At 32.6% G+C, this 21,355-nt stretch overlaps 1 protein-coding gene across 1 annotated transcript; it reads left to right on the plus strand.

Annotated features, from left to right (window-relative positions):
- The first annotated feature begins 618 nt into the window (after positions 1 to 618).
- Positions 619 to 7,389, plus strand: LOC149903198 (putative inorganic phosphate cotransporter). Its single transcript, XM_090108938.1, has 10 exons — positions 619 to 704; positions 2,339 to 2,613; positions 3,308 to 3,493; positions 4,745 to 4,883; positions 5,405 to 5,628; positions 5,967 to 6,119; positions 6,357 to 6,489; positions 6,633 to 6,754; positions 6,905 to 7,024; positions 7,210 to 7,389. The coding sequence occupies exons 1-10, from the start codon at positions 629 to 631 to the stop codon at positions 7,387 to 7,389; spliced, it is 1,608 nt and encodes a 535-aa protein (XP_089965064.1). The 5' UTR covers positions 619 to 628.
- The last annotated feature ends 13,966 nt before the right edge of the window (positions 7,390 to 21,355 follow it).

Consider the following 21,355-nt stretch of genomic DNA (forward strand, 5'->3'; position numbering starts at 1 on the left):
AAGGAATCGCAAGAAAAACGCTAACTCATGGTAAGTGTCTTAGATATTGTGAACCATCGTAGTTATCGACTGGATGAAAATTTCGTTCGTGGTAGGGTGAACAAATCCTTAGCAAACACTTATGTCAATTAGTATCGATAGCGGATTCTATTCCTTTACGTTTTGACGTTTGTCTTGGCCCTCAGATCTTGTTTTCAAATCGATTTGTATGCTCATGTGATACCAATGATCTTATAGAAACTTATGGTTGCATTTGTCCAAACTCAAAATCAAAATACATATTAAACAGATGAGTATATATCTTCTACAGCATTTTTAAAGGAGTTTCAAGAGAAGCAAGCTATTTTATTGTTTTTATCTATTAAAAAAATCATGATGATGATAATTGTAATAAATAGTTACTAGATTTTCTTATTTACTTTAAACAGATTGTCCATTTTTTTTACTGACGTAATGTACAAAAAACAACGCAGTATATAGTTTTTTATCAAACAAAACGCACTTACCCTTAGTACTAAAACAATAAAATAAACGGTAGCTGTTTGTCCAAGATAAGAGGAAGTCTTTAAATTGTGTCGCATTACTTATCAACGCATATTCTAAATAATTAGTTTCAAATAAACCTAAAATGCAAAATGCAAAAGAGGAACCGAAATCAGTGCAAGAGAAAGATGAATTTATAGTTGAGGACTCTAAATTTAAAGGTCAGTTTTTTTATTAGTTTATTCAAATCGGATTTGGCCCACTTCTGAATTCTTCAGGGGTGTAAATTGTGTGTATTTTATAAGCTTTAAAAATTTCTAAAAAGTTTTTTATAGTGTGAATCAAGTCATAAATGAAATTTGAATTAAAGGCAACTAAGCAATTAAGTATTTGTTAATATCAAAATTAGGAATGCAATGTAGAAATACCTAAGATAACGATCCAAATAGAAAGTAGAATTCAATCTAAGATCCAGCAGTATAGACTTAACAAAATGTATTTATTCGGTTACTTTTAATCAAAATTATTAAAATAGGACAAGAAATAAATAAATAATTGGATATTCTTATTCGGTAATTTTATAATGTCGAGATAACTAAACTTATGCAAATTGTACAGACGTAATGACATGATGCATTGTTTATTTGTTACATGACGTTTAATATGATTGAGATCACATGATAAGTACAATTTTTATTCTTAGTAAGGTTTGTGAAGAATTAAATATCTTATCTTTATTGTCACTAAACCTTTTTAATATCTGATAAAGAAACGTCATTATGTATGTATTAATAAACCTCCCATATGCCTATAATTTAATAGAGACCCTATAAAATGATCAATAGAGCTTCTTTTAAAAGACTAGCTGTGCCCTGCGGTTTTACCCGCATAGTTCCACTCCTGTTAGTCTTATCGTGATGATATATAGCCTATAGCCTTCCTCGATAAATGAGCTATCTAACAGCGAAATATTTTTTTCAAATTGGGCCAGTAATTCTTGAGATTAGCGCGTTCAAACAAACAAATTCTTCATCTTTATAATATTAGTATAGATTTATGTTAAGGGGGCGCATAAAGCAAAATAACCAATCTTCTATTAGATGATACGTGTAATATGCAAGACCAAATCTAAAAAATAAAATATATATCAAACTAGATGATATGTTCAACGATTCTGTTTAATCAAAAACATAAAATATTAAAATTTACTCGATAAAAAAAAATCACCAAGTTAGCTCTAATTTTCACACTTTTACGTTTTCTACTTGACATGGTAATACTTATTATGATTTTTTTTTTTCATAAACAATTATATTAAAACATTTGCAAGATATTTGTCAGAGCATTTTGTGTAATTACTTTTAGTTTTGGTTTTATCTGCGATAAACCACTTTTATCGTGACAAAATCAAACGTTTATCTCGAGAAAAAAGAGCGCCAAAAGTGGTTTATCGCAGATAAAACCAAAACTAAAAGTAATTACACAAAATGCTCTGACAAATATCTTGCAAATGTTTTAATATAATTGTTTATGAAAAAAAAAAAAATCATAATAAGTATTACCATGTCAAGTAGAAAACGTAAAAGTGTGAAAATTAGAGCTAACTTGGTGATTTTTTTTATCGAGTAAATTTTAATATTTTATGTTTTTGATTAAACAGAATCGTTGAACATATCATCTAGTTTGATATATATTTTATTTTTTAGATTTGGTCTTGCATATTACACGTATCATCTAATAGAAGATTGGTTATTTTGCTTTATGCGCCCCCTTAATACTATACATCTTATCTATAGGCCTGTCCCTCTTTATTATCATCTAGTATTCTATTTTCTTTTAAAGACTTTTATTTCAGTTTCAGATTGGGGATACAGACATAAGCAATGCATTCTACTATTCTTGGCTTTAACAACTGCTTACAGTATGAGGGCATGTATGGGCATGGCTCTTGTGGTCATGACGGACATAGAACCTCTTAATATATCCAATTCTACAGCTTCAAAACGAAGTATTAATAACAGTGTTGGTGTAACATTAAATATAAGTGATATAGATTCTTTAATTAATTATACAAATGTTGAAAATGGTAAAGGAAACGGATTTTTGCATAGTCTACTACTAATACCACCAGTAAGTCTATACTTCTATACTAATATTTGAAAGAGGAAAGGTTTGTATGTATGTATGTATATATTATGTTTTTCACGCATAAACTACTGGACCGATTTTGATGAAATTTGACACAGATAATCTTCAGACCCTGAGAAAGAACATAGGCTACCTTTTATTGCGAAATATTTACCACGGGCGAAGCCGGGGCGGACCGCTAGTTGTTAATAAATATGAATCATATTATGCAGATCTTTTAAATTACTTACCAAGAATGTTATCAGATAATTTTTGATAATATTTTATTTATACAATGTTAATTCAGTAGTCATTCAATTCTTTCATTCAATGTATCTTTATCTGAAAATTAATGGGTTCTTTTATATTTTTAATATAAATATTAGTATAATTACTTACCTTTACAAAAAATTTTGTTTGTTTATATTATTACATACTCAGAAGTTACGTTATCTTGGAATGTTAAATATTTGTTGATTCAAAAAACCAACATTTAGATTTCTATAAAAATTTAAAGAATAGAAAAAGTTAGATCACGACAACCAAATCGGGGCAACGCCTAGCCTCTTATAGATTTTAAATTATATTTAACTTAATGATATAATATGTTATTCTTACAACCATCCCTAAAATTTTGAATAAATGGCGTATCAAAGAAAACCTCAGTTCACTCATAAGTTTCTTTATAACCTTTCAGTACCCAACCTTCCAATGGAACAAGAAGATCCAGGACACCGTACAGTCCTCTTTCTTCTGGGGCTACATGCTCACTCAGATACCTGCTGGCACACTTGCTCATCATTTTGGCGCCAAATATTTGTTGACTGCAGCTTTATTGATAAATGGTGTTATATCGTTTTGTTTGCCGTGGGCAGCGCTTTATGTAAGTATAATATTATACATTTTTTGGCTGTGTCAGTAAGCAAAAATTTTATATAATTTTCGTATGATTTAGGCTAGCATTATGAGGTTACTTCATAAGGGGTGGTAAAATAATTTAATGAATCAATCTGGTACCTGTTACGCTTTAATTTTTAAGCTGCTTCTATCGCGGGCCTTGAGCGCGGGGACCGAATCCAGAAATTCCGTAACGAAAAAACCTCACGCTCCCCACTCCGACGGGCGCGGAGGTGTGGCTTGAATGCATAGCATGCAATAGCTTTACCGCGGCAGTCCCCGAGTGCCACACGTCTTTTTTAATATTTTTAAATATTACAAATACATAAAATATAGCCTTGATTTGATTAATAAACCCTAAAAAAGTTACCTCAGTTCATTCATTTTGTTAATTAAATCTTTAAGGGAAAATTACTAGATGATGTTGGTGTCTTATTTATTATTATTTATTTATTTATTTATAATCTTTATTGCATACAACACAAATACAAATTTCACACACACAGACAGGACATTAGATGCAAAGGGCGGCTTTATTGCTTCAAGCAATTTCTTCCAAGCAACCCGAGCAGCCAATGTATTGGAAAAAAAAGAAAATTAAGGTAGATTATGTACACAATAGAAATAAAAATAGTTTGGAAAATCCAAAAGTGCACGCCTCATAATTTTTTTTAATAATTATTTATTAATTATTATTTTTGTTTATTTAATAACAATTAAACCACATCGAATCAGACCCTGAAAAATGAAAGGGTTCTATTCCTGAGCATACTCAAGCGTAAGAGAAAAAAAAAGACTCGATTAGTAAAGTATTTCGGTCGCTATCGTGTTAACAAGAAAATCCTCCGCACATACAGACACACGGACGTCCAAGACAGAACTTTTTTAAACTGTTTTTTAACTAGTTTAAATAACAAAAATGACATCAAAAATATCATGAATGTTAAAAATAGTGTTTTTTCTTAATATGTGTGTGTATGTATTATCTTACAAGTGCAATGTATGATACATAAAGACATTTTAAGTTTGAAAAATCAGATGTTTTGCGCGAAGTGACAGTAGTACCCACCTCAACGCTTCGCTTATGAGGCGTGCAAAATGACATCACATAATAAAATAAAAGACAACAACAAAATTATGACAAATAAAAACACATGAAAATAAACAGTAAAAAAAAACAAGCAAGAAATAAACAGTAAAAAAAGTCTTAATTGTAGTTTGCTCATTATTTTTACAGGGAGGATGGGTGTTGACAGGAATATTTCGATTTGTACAAGGACTGAGCCAAGCCTGTATAATACCAGGAATGCATACTATGTTTGGTAAATGGGCGCCTCTGGAAGAAAGAGGCAGGATGGCTGCTTTTGCATATGGCGGTACGTTATTGGAAATAATAATATTATAAGAATAGAAAATATTACGTTTAATTACAGTTCTATCATAACGTGACCCACTCCCAAATTAATATAAGCTTTTCCTTTGAAAACATAATAACAACGAGGGAATTGAATCTTCAGTAATGAAGATCCGAATGTGTGGTTGTTTATCTTCTTGGACCACTCGAGTAAAGCCACGGGTAATAGCCAGTATACAATAAACTTAATTATAAAACACTAGCTTTCCACCCGCAGCTTCGCCCGCGCAGTCATAGAAAAACCCGCATAGTTCCCGTTCCCGTGGGATTTCCGGGATAAAACCTATTTCCCGGGTTAAAAAGTAGCCTATGTCCTTTCTCGGATATCAAATTATCTCTATACCAAATTTCATGCAAATTGGTTCAGTAGTTACGGCGTGATTGAGTAACAGACAGACAGACAGAGTAACTTTCGCATTTATAATATTAGTATGGATTGATCCACTTGTTAGCAACACTATTAATTTTGCTTTGTCATTTTAGGACAAGCGCTGGGGGCAGTATTAGGATTCCCTGTTACCGGTTTTATTTCTTCCACTTTCCTCGGTTGGCCTGGTATATTCCGTTTCTATGGAATGCTTGTGGGTTTCGTTGGAGGTTTGCTTTGGTGGCTCGGAGCTGATAGTCCAGCTAAACATAAATGTATATCTGCAGCAGAGAGGCATTATATTGAAACCTCTTTGGGCCAAGTTGGTGATGCAGGAAAGGTTGGATCATTGATTATTGTTGTTTATGTGTAACAATTAAAATATAAGGACTTCTTTCAATTGTCTTGTGAATAGCTAGACTAGCTTATCGCCCGCGGCTTCGCCCGCGTTTGCAAAGGAAAACCCGCATAGTTCCCGTTCCCGTGGGATTTCCGGGATAAAAACTATCCTATGTGTTAATCCAAGTTACCCTCTATATGTGTGCTAAATTTCATTGTAATCGGTTCAGTAGTTTTTACGTGAAAGAGTAACAAACATCCATACATCCATAGATAGAATTGCTTCGAGAAGGCTTTGTTATGTAAGTTACGTAAATACTGCTTTCTTTATGTTTTCAGAAAAAGCAAGCGGTTCCATGGTCGAAGATTCTACGCTGTCGTGGTCTTTATGCGATTATGCTAGCCCATATTGGTCAGACTTGGTGTCAGTTAACACTTTTTACAGAAGTTCCGGCTTACATGGACAAAGTTATGGGAGTCAATATAAAAGCGGTAAGCTTATAATAATTATTGAAAACTTGAAATGTAATGTAATAACGTTAGTAGAATCATAGTGAAGTGAGTAAAGACTTATAATAAATCAAATACTTAATCATAATATCAATCGAATCGAAACAAATTTTCCATACTTTAAACAAAACTATAGTTCGAGAATAAAAAAAAGCTAAGATCATTGCTTTTTCGCAATTATCCACCTTATGATTTATAATTATGCATTATTCTTTTCAGAATGGATTACTCTCTGCTCTGCCATTCCTCCTTATGTGGTTCACCAACTTCTTCTTTAGCTGGCTGTCTGATATGCTTATTGTCAAAAAAGTTTTTAGTGTAACTGTTGCCAGAAAAGTAGCAAATTGCACAGGTACAATTTCCTTGATATTTGTCTGGTCTAAATTACCCAGTATATTTTTGTTGAATTATATTACTAATATTTTTATTTTTAATAATTGTTCCACTTATTTTATCAAGAAGTACTTTTATTCAATTGTATATGCTTTATTTTAGGAGCAATACCAGCGTCAATATGTTTTGTGCTATTAGCGCATTCTTCAAAGGATATTTATGCTGTAGAGGCGTTACTGTGTATTATTTGCTCATTCAAAATTGCTTGTACAGTTGGATTTCAAGTAAGTAGTAATAATCGAAAAAAAAATTTTAGTGTATCTAATGACGTATCGATATTTATTGTGTATTGGCTTTTTCTTTTTATATAAAACTTAGTAAAAATTTCATATTAAGTAATGCTTTGAATCTTTTTTGTAATGTTTTATTTCTAGGTAAATCATATTGATATATCTCCCAACTTTTCGGGAACGATGATGGGCATGACAAATTTTGTTGCAAATTTATTTGGTTCAGTTGCACCGTTGGTAGCTGGCTTCATCTTGACAGATGTGGTATGTTATTCAATTTATTTATTAATAAGAACTAAATTTGTTACATAATCATTCGATATATTTTTTCCTTGTTAACTGCTATTACCATTTTTAATAGTAATCTCTGACAGTAGAATTAATATTTCACAAGGTATCATAGCTTTAATACAAAATTTAATTATAATACAAATTCACCTTTTTTTTAGACTGACGAATATTTATGGAGAAAAGTATTCTACCTAGCAGCGATTATTTATTTTTCAACAAATGCTGCTTACGTCATCATGGGAACTGGAGAACTCGCAGACTGGAATGAACCAGAGGAAGAAAAAGATCTTCCAGAAATGGAAAGAATGATGAATGAAAAGGAATTAGAAAATAAATAGATTATTCTAGATAAATTATAGTTATTAAATGCTTGAAATTAGATGTGAAATTATAATAATTAGTTCTTACTGTGATAGTAGCTATAGTTATGTTATAGTTTAGATTGTTTAGTAGGTAAATAGATTATAAAATATTTGTTTTTGCTTTTTGAATAAAGTTTATTTTATTTATTCGACATTTGATTATTATTCCCTAATTTATTATCTCTATGTTTTCGTTTAACATTAGGTATATTGAATGAAAGATTTCATTCAGCATCTTATTCAAATAAAAGAGATAATTAATAAGAATAATTTTGGAAACAGGTAGCTTAAACGTAGGAAAATAAATAAGGAAGCAATAACTTATCTCAAAGAAAAATTTGTTTAACACAAACTAAACAAACAGATAGACAGACGCAGTGATAAATCCAAATTAAGAATAAAACAAATATAAAAAAACAATGTTACGTAAATCAATGCGCAAAATATGGTGTTTTATGTTTGTTTGTTTAAATTTTCCATAATACTTATCTTTTGGTATCTCTAGTTATTTTTAAACAAATGCAATAAAAGAAAATATTGTGAAATATAAGATATGGTAAAAATATATGGTGTTTTAGCGTGCAAATGTACGGTAAACGACGACAAATGTCGTAAATTTGAAAGTGTGAAGAATCGGTTATTATAAAAAACCACATCATTATTATCTATAAATATAATATCAAATACTGCCTTAAGCTGGCTACTCACGTACCTGTTGTAGGGGCAATATTGGAATTGCATAGCAGGGGCAATTTAGAGAACAGCTGAAATTGCTCCGACCGCGGTGCATTCGAGATTCTTCCAATATTGCCCCTGCAGGTACGTGAGTAGCCGGCTTTAAATAACATAAAATTGTATATCCAAAACATTACTAACTTTGATATTACAATATAGTTTTGCCGTATATAGAAGAGCGTTTATAAATACATCTGACAGACAGAAATTAACGTCGTAAGTGATCGTAAGTTCAAGATCCTCTCAATTGTTGAATGCTAAATATAGCAATGTTTTGTTTTGCCCTCTGTTCATTGTTCATCACTATGAAAATAGAGTTTATAAATAGATCTAGATGAAATTAAACTAACAGGTTCAAGATCCTTCTGAATTTTATTAAAATAAATAGAGAGTAGAAATCATAATATAAATAAACGACTAATTTTAATCCAAGCTTTCCGTCCACGGCTTCACCCGCGTAGTCATAGGAAAATTCGCATAGTTCCCGTCTCGTAGGATTTACGATAAAAATTATACTATGTCCTTTTCCAGATTTGAAATTATATTTGCATCAATATTGGTTCAATTCGGTTCAGTGGTTTTTCGTGAAAAAGAGACTCAAAAACAGACGGACAGACTTTCCAATTTTTTTATATCAGTATGGATATAAATTATTAAAGAACAGAAATAATTCGATCCCGAGGCGGAATTCGAATCCGCGTCACACGCGATCCCGGCAGAGAAATTGAATTAAAAGGGCTATCCGAATCACCCCCATGTATGTACGAAAAATCGCATAACATACATGGGGGTGATTTTGATAGCCCTCTAGGTCCTCTACCTCCTGGCTTCAGTTCATCCATACTTCTTGGGTCACCCTGTATTTATAAAGCATTTGAATGATATAAAAACTAAAATATCAAATTAGTAGGGAAAGTTCAATATCCTCCGATACCTTACACACGCTATCTCATTATCCCAGTCTGAGAAGTTAAATTCAAATGAGGTAATTCTTGTTTTAAGACCCAATGAAAACACTTGAAGTATAAAAGATTCAATTTTAGATTAGCTGAGTCAAAAACATTTAATCGCGATCGTTAAAAAATGATTTCACATTGTTCTCTTGGTGGTTTTAAGACCTTATGTATCTAGATAATATTTTATTTTGCTATAAACTGTTTTTGTGAAGACTTTGTTTCGCTTTTATTTGATTCTTGAAAGACTTTATTCATATAAATTTATAAAGAATAGAAAAAATTCGATCACGAGGCGGGACTCGAACCCGCATCCTTCGCGCCATTCCGGGGCGGATGCCTCACCAACTCAGCCACTCGTGACCCGCCCGAGTGATCGAATTTATTCTATTCTTTCAGTTTTATGTGTCTGAAGGGACACACCGCGCGCCATCTATTGAGATGATTTACAACCATTTCAACCAATATGAAGCACTTTTCAGTGAATACAATATTGTAACGATGGAACACGACCTTTTTTGTTGAATTTATATTTTTGGTTTTATGGCATTCAAATGCTTTATAAATATAAATTTATAAAGAATAGAAAAAATTCGATCACGAGGCGGGACTCGAACCCGCATCCTTCGCGCCATTCCGGGGCGGATGCCTCACCAACTCAGCCACTCGTGACCCGCCCGAGTGATCGAATTTATTCTATTCTTTCAGTTTTATGTGTCTGAAGGGACACACCGCGCGCCATCTATTGAGATGATTTACAACCATTTCAACCAATATGAAGCACTTTTCAGTGAATACAATATTGTAACGATGGAACACGACCTTTTTTGTTGAATTTATATTTTTGGTTTTATGGCATTCAAATGCTTTATAAATATAAATTTATAAAGAATAGAAAAAATTCGATCACGAGGCGGGACTCGAACCCGCATCCTTCGCGCCATTCCGGGGCGGATGCCTCACCAACTCAGCCACTCGTGACCCGCCCGAGTGATCGAATTTATTCTATTCTTTCAGTTTTATGTGTCTGAAGGGACACACCGCGCGCCATCTATTGAGATGATTTACAACCATTTCAACCAATATGAAGCACTTTTCAGTGAATACAATATTGTAACGATGGAACACGACCTTTTTTGTTGAATTTATATTTTTGGTTTTATGGCATTCAAATGCTTTATAAATATAAATTTATAAAGAATAGAAAAAATTCGATCACGAGGCGGGACTCGAACCCGCATCCTTCGCGCCATTCCGGGGCGGATGCCTCACCAACTCAGCCACTCGTGACCCGCCCGAGTGATCGAATTTATTCTATTCTTTCAGTTTTATGTGTCTGAAGGGACACACCGCGCGCCATCTATTGAGATGATTTACAACCATTTCAACCAATATGAAGCACTTTTCAGTGAATACAATATTGTAACGATGGAACACGACCTTTTTTGTTGAATTTATATTTTTGGTTTTATGGCATTCAAATGCTTTATAAATATAAATTTATAAAGAATAGAAAAAATTCGATCACGAGGCGGGACTCGAACCCGCATCCTTCGCGCCATTCCGGGGCGGATGCCTCACCAACTCAGCCACTCGTGACCCGCCCGAGTGATCGAATTTATTCTATTCTTTCAGTTTTATGTGTCTGAAGGGACACACCGCGCGCCATCTATTGAGATGATTTACAACCATTTCAACCAATATGAAGCACTTTTCAGTGAATACAATATTGTAACGATGGAACACGACCTTTTTTGTTGAATTTATATTTTTGGTTTTATGGCATTCAAATGCTTTATAAATATAAATTTATAAAGAATAGAAAAAATTCGATCACGAGGCGGGACTCGAACCCGCATCCTTCGCGCCATTCCGGGGCGGATGCCTCACCAACTCAGCCACTCGTGACCCGCCCGAGTGATCGAATTTATTCTATTCTTTATAAATTTATATTTATAAAGCATTTGAATGCCATAAAACCAAAAATATAAATTCAACAAAAAAGGTCGTGTTCCATCGTTACAATATTGTATTCACTGAAAAGTGCTTCATATTGGTTGAAATGGTTGTAAATCATCTCAATAGATGGCGCGCGGTGTGTCCCTTCAGACACATAAAACTGAAAGAATAGAATAAATTCGATCACTCGGGCGGGTCACGAGTGGCTGAGTTGGTGAGGCATCCGCCCCGGAATGGCGCGAAGGATGCGGGTTCGAGTCCCGCCTCGTGATCGAATTTTTTCTATTCTTTATAAATTTATATTTATAAAGCATTTGAATGCCATAAAACCAAAAATATAAATTCAACAAAAAAGGTCGTGTTCCATCGTTACAATATTGTATTCACTGAAAAGTGCTTCATATTGGTTGAAATGGTTGTAAATCATCTCAATAGATGGCGCGCGGTGTGTCCCTTCAGACACATAAAACTGAAAGAATAGAATAAATTCGATCACTCGGGCGGGTCACGAGTGGCTGAGTTGGTGAGGCATCCGCCCCGGAATGGCGCGAAGGATGCGGGTTCGAGTCCCGCCTCGTGATCGAATTTTTTCTATTCTTTATAAATTTATATTTATAAAGCATTTGAATGCCATAAAACCAAAAATATAAATTCAACAAAAAAGGTCGTGTTCCATCGTTACAATATTGTATTCACTGAAAAGTGCTTCATATTGGTTGAAATGGTTGTAAATCATCTCAATAGATGGCGCGCGGTGTGTCCCTTCAGACACATAAAACTGAAAGAATAGAATAAATTCGATCACTCGGGCGGGTCACGAGTGGCTGAGTTGGTGAGGCATCCGCCCCGGAATGGCGCGAAGGATGCGGGTTCGAGTCCCGCCTCGTGATCGAATTTTTTCTATTCTTTCAGTTTTTCAGACTTTATTCAATTTAAATGCATCTTGTAACAGTGGAGATAAATCAGATCTTTTATCCGTAATACAATTTTCCTTATTTTTTTTATTTTGTTGATAATTAAACTAATAATTATATATTTAAGTATATATTTAATAATGTTTTACATGTACACAAAAACGCGGACTTACACACAAAAGTAGGAGATAGACACTGTTATGGCACAAGGAATAAAAATAAAATTGAAATGCCATTTTATAGGTTAGCTAAAGTTAAAAATTCATTTATGGGCCAAGGTATACGTTTTTACAATAGAATTCCTCATAGTATTAAAGAGTTTAGTAGTGTTAAATTTAAAACTTATTTAAAAAATGTATTAGTTCAGAGAGCCTACTACAGCATTAAGGAATATATGGAAGATGAAAATCCATGGAGGGTTGTCGCGTAAGAATAACAGGACAGTTCTTTGGCATATTATGATAATATATAATATTATGTAGTTAGATGTAAGTAACATGTAATGTAAAATTATATTGTATATGGACATGACTTTAAAAGAGCAACTATGGAGTTTCTTGCCGGTTCTTCTCCATAGATACTGCTTTCCGAATCGGTGGTAAATTTAAAGAATGTAATGACGATTCAAAAGTGCTTCTGGAAGAAGTCTAATTGAATAAATAAATGTTTGAGTTTGAGTTTGAGTTTGAAAATAAAAGATAATGCATGATGCTTTATCAATTTAATCACTGCATTAAAAATACGCTACGAATTGAAAAATGAACCTCCTTTCTTGGAACGTCGGTTAAAAATAAAAGACTTAGAACATAAATCTTAAAAGAACCGAATCTTTAATCTTATAGATTTTAGATAAAGCGTATTTCCAAAATGTCTTCCACGTGTATCATGATTTTCAACCTGTAAACATTAATCAAATTTATGCGCCTACATAAAATGTTAAGCAACATTTTACCACATGTGTTTTATTGAGTGTCGTTAAAAAATTAAACGCTTTGAATGCCCTCGGCTACCCTTTTAGCTCTAATGAAATTCCGATGTTTGAAATAATTTATTGTTTCCTATATTTCTGTGCTTCTCTCTTATTGTTGGAAACGAAAGATTTCAATGAAATTGATGCTATAAGAAGTTATGAACCAAGTCTGAAAGAAATAGATCGAGTGAATATGATTTTATCTTTTTAACCCTTGCAAATTGGTAAAAACAAATTAATATACCTGTAATAAACCAAATCATAATAAAATTTGTAAATCGATATTTTTCTATGATAAAAAGACTGTGTGTGACGTGATATTATAATTCTCAGGATTTTAAAAATACTTAATTTGGTACTTACCAAGTACAGTTTATTTATAAACATAACTATAAAAACATCAATTTTAGAATTCTAGTTGCCATCAATGATTTAACTCCAAAATATACTATACTTTAGGTATTTGTATGTACAGTAAATATTAGTATGTACCTACTCTTATAATTTTAAATTAATTACAAAAATAATCTAGATTGTGACGTCATCACAATATTCCCTGCGCCATCTTGAATTAATTATTAAAGCAGTTTTATTTTGATACTGTCGCCGCAAAGAACGTTTCTTGACAAATTAGCAAAAAAGCAGTTTTGTATAAAAATAAATTCTTGGCTAAGACAATATTTTAGTTTTTAATCTGAGTTGAAAGTAAAAAGAATCTGATACTTTGCTTGTAACCAATTTATATTTTTAGTTTATTTAGCTTAGGTTTCAATTAAAACGGAATTATTATTACACAAAATTGATTTTTTGAATAAATGTTCATGCTTCTATAAGAATGTATAGTTATTTATTTATTAATCCAAACCAACAGTAAATACATAGAAATCTTGCGAGCTTAAATCTAGAAATATATAAATGTTAAGGATGTATCCACCAATTATAGGTAAGGACAAATCCATACTAATATTATAAATGCGAAAGTAACTCTGTCTGTCTGTCTGTTACTCAATCACGCCTGAACTACTGAACCAATTTGCATGAAATTTGGTATAGATATATTTTGATACCCGAGAAAGGACATAGGATAGGTTTTATCCCGGAAATCCTACGGGAACGGGTTTTTCTCTGAAAACGCGGGCGAAGCCGCGGGCGGAAAGCTAGTTAATAATATAAATAAAACGAATTTAAGTTTCATCAACTATACCATTTCATTTCACTACATTTTTTCAAATAGGTACTCACATAGTAAAAAAAGAGCGTGTGTGCCAAGCACACGCGTCAGAAGTGAAACTTCTTTGGCAAGATTCAAAATATACTAAATCTTCGCCTTACTCTGTTATGACGTGACAGTATTGCCATGACGCGAACATGAAATTTAACTCACAACTAAAGAAGTTTCACTTCAAAATATATATGTGTTACTTTATTTCCAAATCTAACACACAAACATACATACATTTCACTTCATTTCTGAACCCTTAGTATAGCTGTCTACAACAGGAGCTTTTTTCAATTCAAGATGGATAGCCTGTCACGTCCTATCTCTTTCCGAATAAATTATATCATCCCTCAATACTTATAAAAAAGGAAGCGAAAAAGCCTCCAACGGATGCTTTTATGAACTAGCTTTTTCCCCGGCATCTCTTCGATTTCATGCGTCGGTTGATACCCGACAAATTTTAGGCAGTTAATTATAATAGTTACGGTATTCAACTTTTTTAAAAATGTAGATATAAATAAGTAATTTTTGTATTCTATGTATAAGCTCGTAGGTACGTCATACGGTCATATACCCAAACGACACAATCATTTTTAAATCCTACTAATATTAGGTATAAATGCGAAAGTTTGTAAGGATGGTTGCGTGTTTGTTACTCTTTCACGCAAATACTACTAAACCGATTACAATGAAATTTAGCACACATATAGAGGGTAGCTTGGATTAACATAATTATAGGATAGGTTTTCCCGGAATTCCAAAGGAAACAGGAACTATGAAATGAAATGAAATGAAATGAAATATGTTTATGAAATGAAATGCGGAAACTATGCGGGTTGTTATATGAAAACGCGGACGAAGCTGCGGGCGGAAATCTAGTATTACATATAAAACATAATATTTTCAACATATTATAGTATAATACCACAGAACCAATCGAAAGGCTACACCATATAAATAGATTCATTTATTACCATGTATTTATCCATACTAATATTATAAATGCGAAAGTAACTCTGTCTGTCTGTCTGTTACTCAATCACGCCTAAACTACTGAACCAATTTTCATGAAATTTGGTATGGATATATTTTGATACCCGAGAAAGGACATAGGCTACTTTTTATCCCGGGAAAATGACGCAATCCCGGAAATCCCACGGGAACGGGAACTATGCGGGTTTTTCTTTGACTGCGCGGGCGAAGCCGCGGGCGGAATCCTAGTTATATTTATACAACACATAGATTATGTACAAAAATAATGTAGAGCTATATTTTATTATTATTTTCCTTTTCCCCACGATCTTTTCACACTCATATTATATTAATTTCGAAAGCTTAACTTTGAAAATACTAAACAGACTTTATTCATAGCATTTCTCTCGGTTTAGATCTCAAGATAAAGATGCAAGTAGAAAATATAGCATCCACTATGGAGACTGAGTAAATTTAAAGTTAGTGTTCACGCCGTGAAAAATTATTTTTCTAAAGTGAGAAAAATTGTGTTGTTGCTTAAAGAAATAGTCCAATTTCATTTTTATAATTTAACTAGCTGCTCCGCGCGGTTTCACCCCCGTGGCTCCACCCCTGTTGGTCGTAGCGTGATGATATATAGCCTATAACCTTCCTCGATAAATGGGCTATCTAACACCGAAAGAATTTTTCAAATCGGACCAGTAGTTCCCGAGATTAGCGCGTTCAAACAAACAAACAAACAAACTCTTCAGCTTTATAATATTAGTATAGATATGTTTTATGGTTTGTTAATTTTTTATGTGAATATTTATACTTTTCTCTTACCGATAAACTACTAGACGAATTTCGGTGAAATTCCAAGTACTAATAATGTATTTTTAATCACCTTTAACGTATGCGCATGAAATTAGTTCATGAAATTAGATAAATGCGAGCTACGCATTTATCTATGAAACTATAGATAATAATCACTTAAATCTAGTACGTGTGATTTAATATTACAATTTTGCATTTTCCATAAACACAGTAATAATTGTTTTGATTTCCAAGTACGGATTTTAATTAACGCTGTTCTGCAAATCTTCTATTAAAAATTTCCGCTCATAAGACTAAATTAATTTTATCAGAATTCTAAATTATTTGTAGCACGGTGTAATATTATTAAAGTTAATTCCTCAAGCCATGCTTCTATTTATGGTAATTTAAATAAATAATTAAAAGTATGAATGAATGATACTCATATTAATTACGAGTCTATATCTTATATATACAATTCTCGTGTCACAATGTTAGTCTGCATACTCCTCCGAAACGGGTAGACCGATTCTTATGAAATTTTCTGTGCATATCGGGTAAGTCTGAGAATCGGCCAACATCTATTTTTCATATGTACCACGGGCGAAGCCGGGGCAGACCGCTAGTTATATATAAAAATGAAACCAGTTTTCCTTGGGGACGGCATCACGCGTGAACGGGTGGACCGATTTCGATAATTCTTTTTTTATTATATTCCTTGAAGTACGAGGATGGTTCTTAAGTAGAGAAAACATACCACGGGCGAAACCGGAGCGGACTGCTAGTTAAAAATAAAAATTCGATGCCTAATGCTGGGGCCACACTAACGGGAAATGCCATTAATTAGCGCGATAATGGACGTTAACTTTAGGTGTAGCCAGTATTATTTAACAACGGCATTAACATTGCCGTTTGGCGAGGCGATAGCTTTATCGCGAGAATTAACGCAATGAAGCGGTCACACTACGTCCATCTTGCTAGAATTTTAGTAAAATTAACGCCGTTTTTATCGCCAACAATCGGCATTCACGTTGACCGTTCAAGTGTAGCCACCCACTTAACGCCTTAAAATTATCGGAATAATTATCGCGATAAAGGGCATTAGACGTTCGACGTTAGTGTGGCCCCAGCATAAAGGGCATAATATTAGAGTTAATAGAGTTAGAAATTAAATCCTTACAGAGAAATGTCGTTATTAACTACTTTAATGTGTGAAAGAATTTTCCTTAATTGATACTTTCACATACGCTGTGAAAAATTTAGACTTGCAATTGATTGGTGCACTTTATAAAGTGGTAGAGTGCTTTGGATTTGTAACGTTAATTACTGCGATGAAAGAAAAAGAAAAATATGAGGGTTGTGTAATTTTGCTATATAATTTTTGCCTGTATTTGAAGCAGTTTATTTTGTTACTTACCTAAACAATTAATTCGGAAATCTTTTGTTAAGTCAATGTCAGTATCTTAGCTTGTATCCAACCCAAGTTAATTGAAGAGGTGTAGGTATTTGATATAAGTATATTTAAATTAAACTGTGATTATTAGAATGTAATTAATTGTTATATAAATGAACTAATTAATTTATTAAACTGTAAGTCAGCTATTCACCTAAGTTATGTAAATTTATGCTAAATACACTTAAACTTACATACACCCAAACTAACACATGCAACTTATAAATTAGTTCCCTTACATTTGATTATCTAATTTCAGGCTGCAGTAAATTAAATTAGTATAATATTATACCAGTCATACAGACTGTAAGATTACCTGGCGTATCACGTTAATTTGTCTGGCGCATGCAACCTTAGGTTAATTTTCTCGAATTAATGTTTTCTTTGTTTGCTTGGTTTAAAATAATATGATTTACCTAAGGGTAAATTATTTAAGTGAGGAATTGGTTACTTGTAATAGTAAAATGATTGTTTGAGTAATGATATAGCCTTATTTATTTCTCAATCAATACTCATATGAAGAGTGTAAAATATTTAGCATTTTTAGATCAGATTTAGGAAATCTCATCTAGAAATGCTAAAATAAATTTTATCTCGAGATAGAGTCGATTTCAAGGAATATCTTAAATTTCTCGGAGTTTAAAAATAGAATCGCAGCAAAATAAAGATCAAGAAGTGCGTGCGCACGATATTGTGTTCAAAGCAGACGAATTCGCGGGCAGAAGCTAGTATTTGATAATCATTCCTTCTCATGAATGACAGCTATGGACATTGATAAAAATGCATCAATTTTTATTGCATAATATTTGTTAAGATATCGATATTATTGAGTAACGAAGGAGATATAGTGAATAAGTATAAAAGGCTTAGTACACCATTTTGTTGACAAAATTAAGTTAAAAATTACGTTTATTATATTTTTAAATGTTACATCACTTAATAAATAGTATTAAACAACACAACGGTGCATTTACATCAAACGAACGAATGCTCATTCTAACCCCACTATGTCAAATTCTTTTAGTGTAAACAGGCGTAGAGCATTATTTCGTTGCTCTTAGTGTATTTTCATACTGAACAATACTGAAAACGAGTTTTCGTTTACATTATAAGATCACGAAATAATACTCTTGCTCTAGTTCTAGCTCTATATTCGTTTGATGTAAATGCACCGAATGAAGTCTGTCAATCCCTATGTAGGTATGCTTAGATCTTTAAAACTACGCAACTCTTGTTTTTAAATAGATAGAGGCGTTCAAGGTGAAGCTTTTATAATAAATTATTTGTTAAGTTTCAGAAAACGTTATGAGTTAGTATTATTATAAATAAATTCAATTTTATGCGATTTAATCGCAATATTTTCACCAAACAGTATACGAATTTAAAATTTTGCACACTCCGTTTTTAATTGAACACAGGGGAACAAACACTAATTTTTAATTACTGGTACAGCGGTTTTCGTGCGTCATTTGCTAATATTTTAATTGCATTTATCAGCGACTTTTGGTTAACACTATGTGAGTTGATATGAGTACCTAAAGCAAAATGTTTGTGAAAATTCGAATAATTATTATTTCATGTCTTTTCAGCCATATTCATTTCATTGTTATTTATTTTCTGTACAAACTATAAATGTCCTCCGCATTGTCTTGTTTCATATTATTAGTTAACACAATAGAAATGATGATAAAAATTAAATAATGTAGCCAATTTCTTACAGAAACAGTTAATATCTTACCTATCTGATATAATTTAAGTTTAAATGACAAAAACGTTCAATTTCCCTTGCATAGGGATACCGAGAAATGGAGGAAATGTTTTTTTCTCTTTTAGTGCTTGTTTTTAGATGAAATAATAATTGTAATGTTCTTAGGAGATACAATCTTGCAATGTACCAGAAAACAAATAATGAATCGTATGTCAGTTAGTGCCATAATTATTGTAATAATTATTTAGCCTGACATATCGTCAGAACGTGGTATTTAAAGTACTAATTATTTTCTACTCGCGACTTTAATCGTCGTTAGAAAGATATATTTACTAGGGAGTAAATATAATCATTATTACACATGAGTCAGTTTTCAAAATTGCATTCTTTGTGCCTTTCAATAATTAATTGTACCACGGACAGGACGTCGCAGTGTGGGACGGCCTTCAACGAGATGGACAGACGACCTGATCAAAGTGGCGGGCAGCCGCTGGAGTCAGGCCGCTGGTTATCGGTCGTTATGGAAATCTTTGGGGGAGGCCTATGTCCTGCAGTGGAAACCTCATAAAAGGCTGGAACGGTCAACGGAACGGACGGAACGGACAGCTACTTTTATAATTTTTAAACTGCTAACTTCTCTGCTAAACTTACGTTAAGGTTGAGTGGAAACTTAGATATCCTGAGTTCAATCACTAGTAATAGAGATTTATGAAAATTATTTTGTCTAAAAGGGAATACTTGTCACATATTACGTGCTAAAGAAAATCGGTCAGTGTAACAGATGTGAAGCATAATTATCTCCAATCTCTATTATTTATGATTCAATTTATATATATATTTGAATATTTTTAACATCTGACGCGTCAGAGGTCAGAATCACTGAAAATAATCAGAGTGATTTTTATTGGAAATATATTGAGTTTCAATTCATTATTTCAAGGGAAAAAAATAAAGCTACTTGGTCTTGAATTAATACTTTGGTTTATGTGTTTGGCCAACTTTTAAAAACTATTAGTATGCAAACGATTTACTAGGATTTACGTTTTTCTCGATCTATATTATTCACTACGTTTGGAATTAAACTCATACGTCACTGTCCACAAAATGAAAATACCTCTAAGTCGAAAGTAGAAAATTTTATGCGATGTTTCAACGGAAATAAATTGTAAAATTTTCTAGCAATTTACTAAACCCTATTTATAAATGGAATAAAAATCTATACGTATTTGCTGAAATGGTTGCTTTAAAATACTGAGTATCGTGATATTTTTTTTCTTTATTTAAAAAGCTTAGTCGGAAGTCGATTATGTCGCTCCGTATGTCCACAAAAACATTAAATTAGGTCTCGAATTTTTTCTTTATTTTTAAAAGCATTTGAATGCCCTAAAACCAAAAATATCAAATTCAATATTATATTTTTCAATAATGTCATATTTATTTTGAAACTTGCTACCCAATTGCTACCCTTTGATAGAAAAAGGAAAGATTGGCATGACGTGAGCCTGATTCACTTAAATACAGAAACTTTAAAATTTGGCGTAAAATGTTTTAAATTGTTACACAGATTTCAAATCCAGTTTTTTCTTTAAAGAATAACATTATTTTCTTCAAAGAAAAAAGAGTTAATTGCGATTATTTTTCCGACCCAAATATCGACCAATAGAATTGCACCATTCGACGTCACGTGGTACAACCTACATGGTATTATACTGATTATTTTTCCGACCCAAATATCGACCAATAGAATTGCACCATTCGACGTCACGTGGTACAACCTACATGGTATTATACTGATAATTTTTTGAAAATTTTCTCTGGTCGTTGACGTCAAACTGACAGGTTGAATTCAATTGTGAAATTATTGGCCGACATTTGGGACGGAAAAATAATCCCCTGATCCATTGAAATGTTACATTTTTTAGGCCTGACCTTGAGTTTTTTAGAGGACGCAATTTTATTTTTTTGATGTGTAGGGGGTCAGTGTGAAGCTAAAACCAAGTTTGTGGGGTCGCCACCCTTGTCCCATGGCCGCCATCTTGAAAATAGCGGTTGAAATGGTTTTAACGATATATCTCTTAAACTATTTATCTGATAATAAAACAATTGTAACATTATTTATTAAATTCATTCAATAGCAAATTAAATTCTCTACAACTTTGTTTCAGTAACTTTTTGTCGTAGAACTATAAATAAAAAAGTTATAAGCGAAAATGTTCAGAAATTAGTGCTATTTATATTTTTCAATAAAACTTTTTTTTGTCATT

The sequence above is a fragment of the Colias eurytheme genome, chromosome 13, assembly GCF_061535395.1.
Source record: "Colias eurytheme isolate Ceu_HAF_F1 chromosome 13, ilColEury1 Martin Lab GWU primary, whole genome shotgun sequence".
In the NCBI taxonomy this organism is placed as follows: Eukaryota; Metazoa; Arthropoda; class Insecta; order Lepidoptera; family Pieridae; genus Colias; species Colias eurytheme.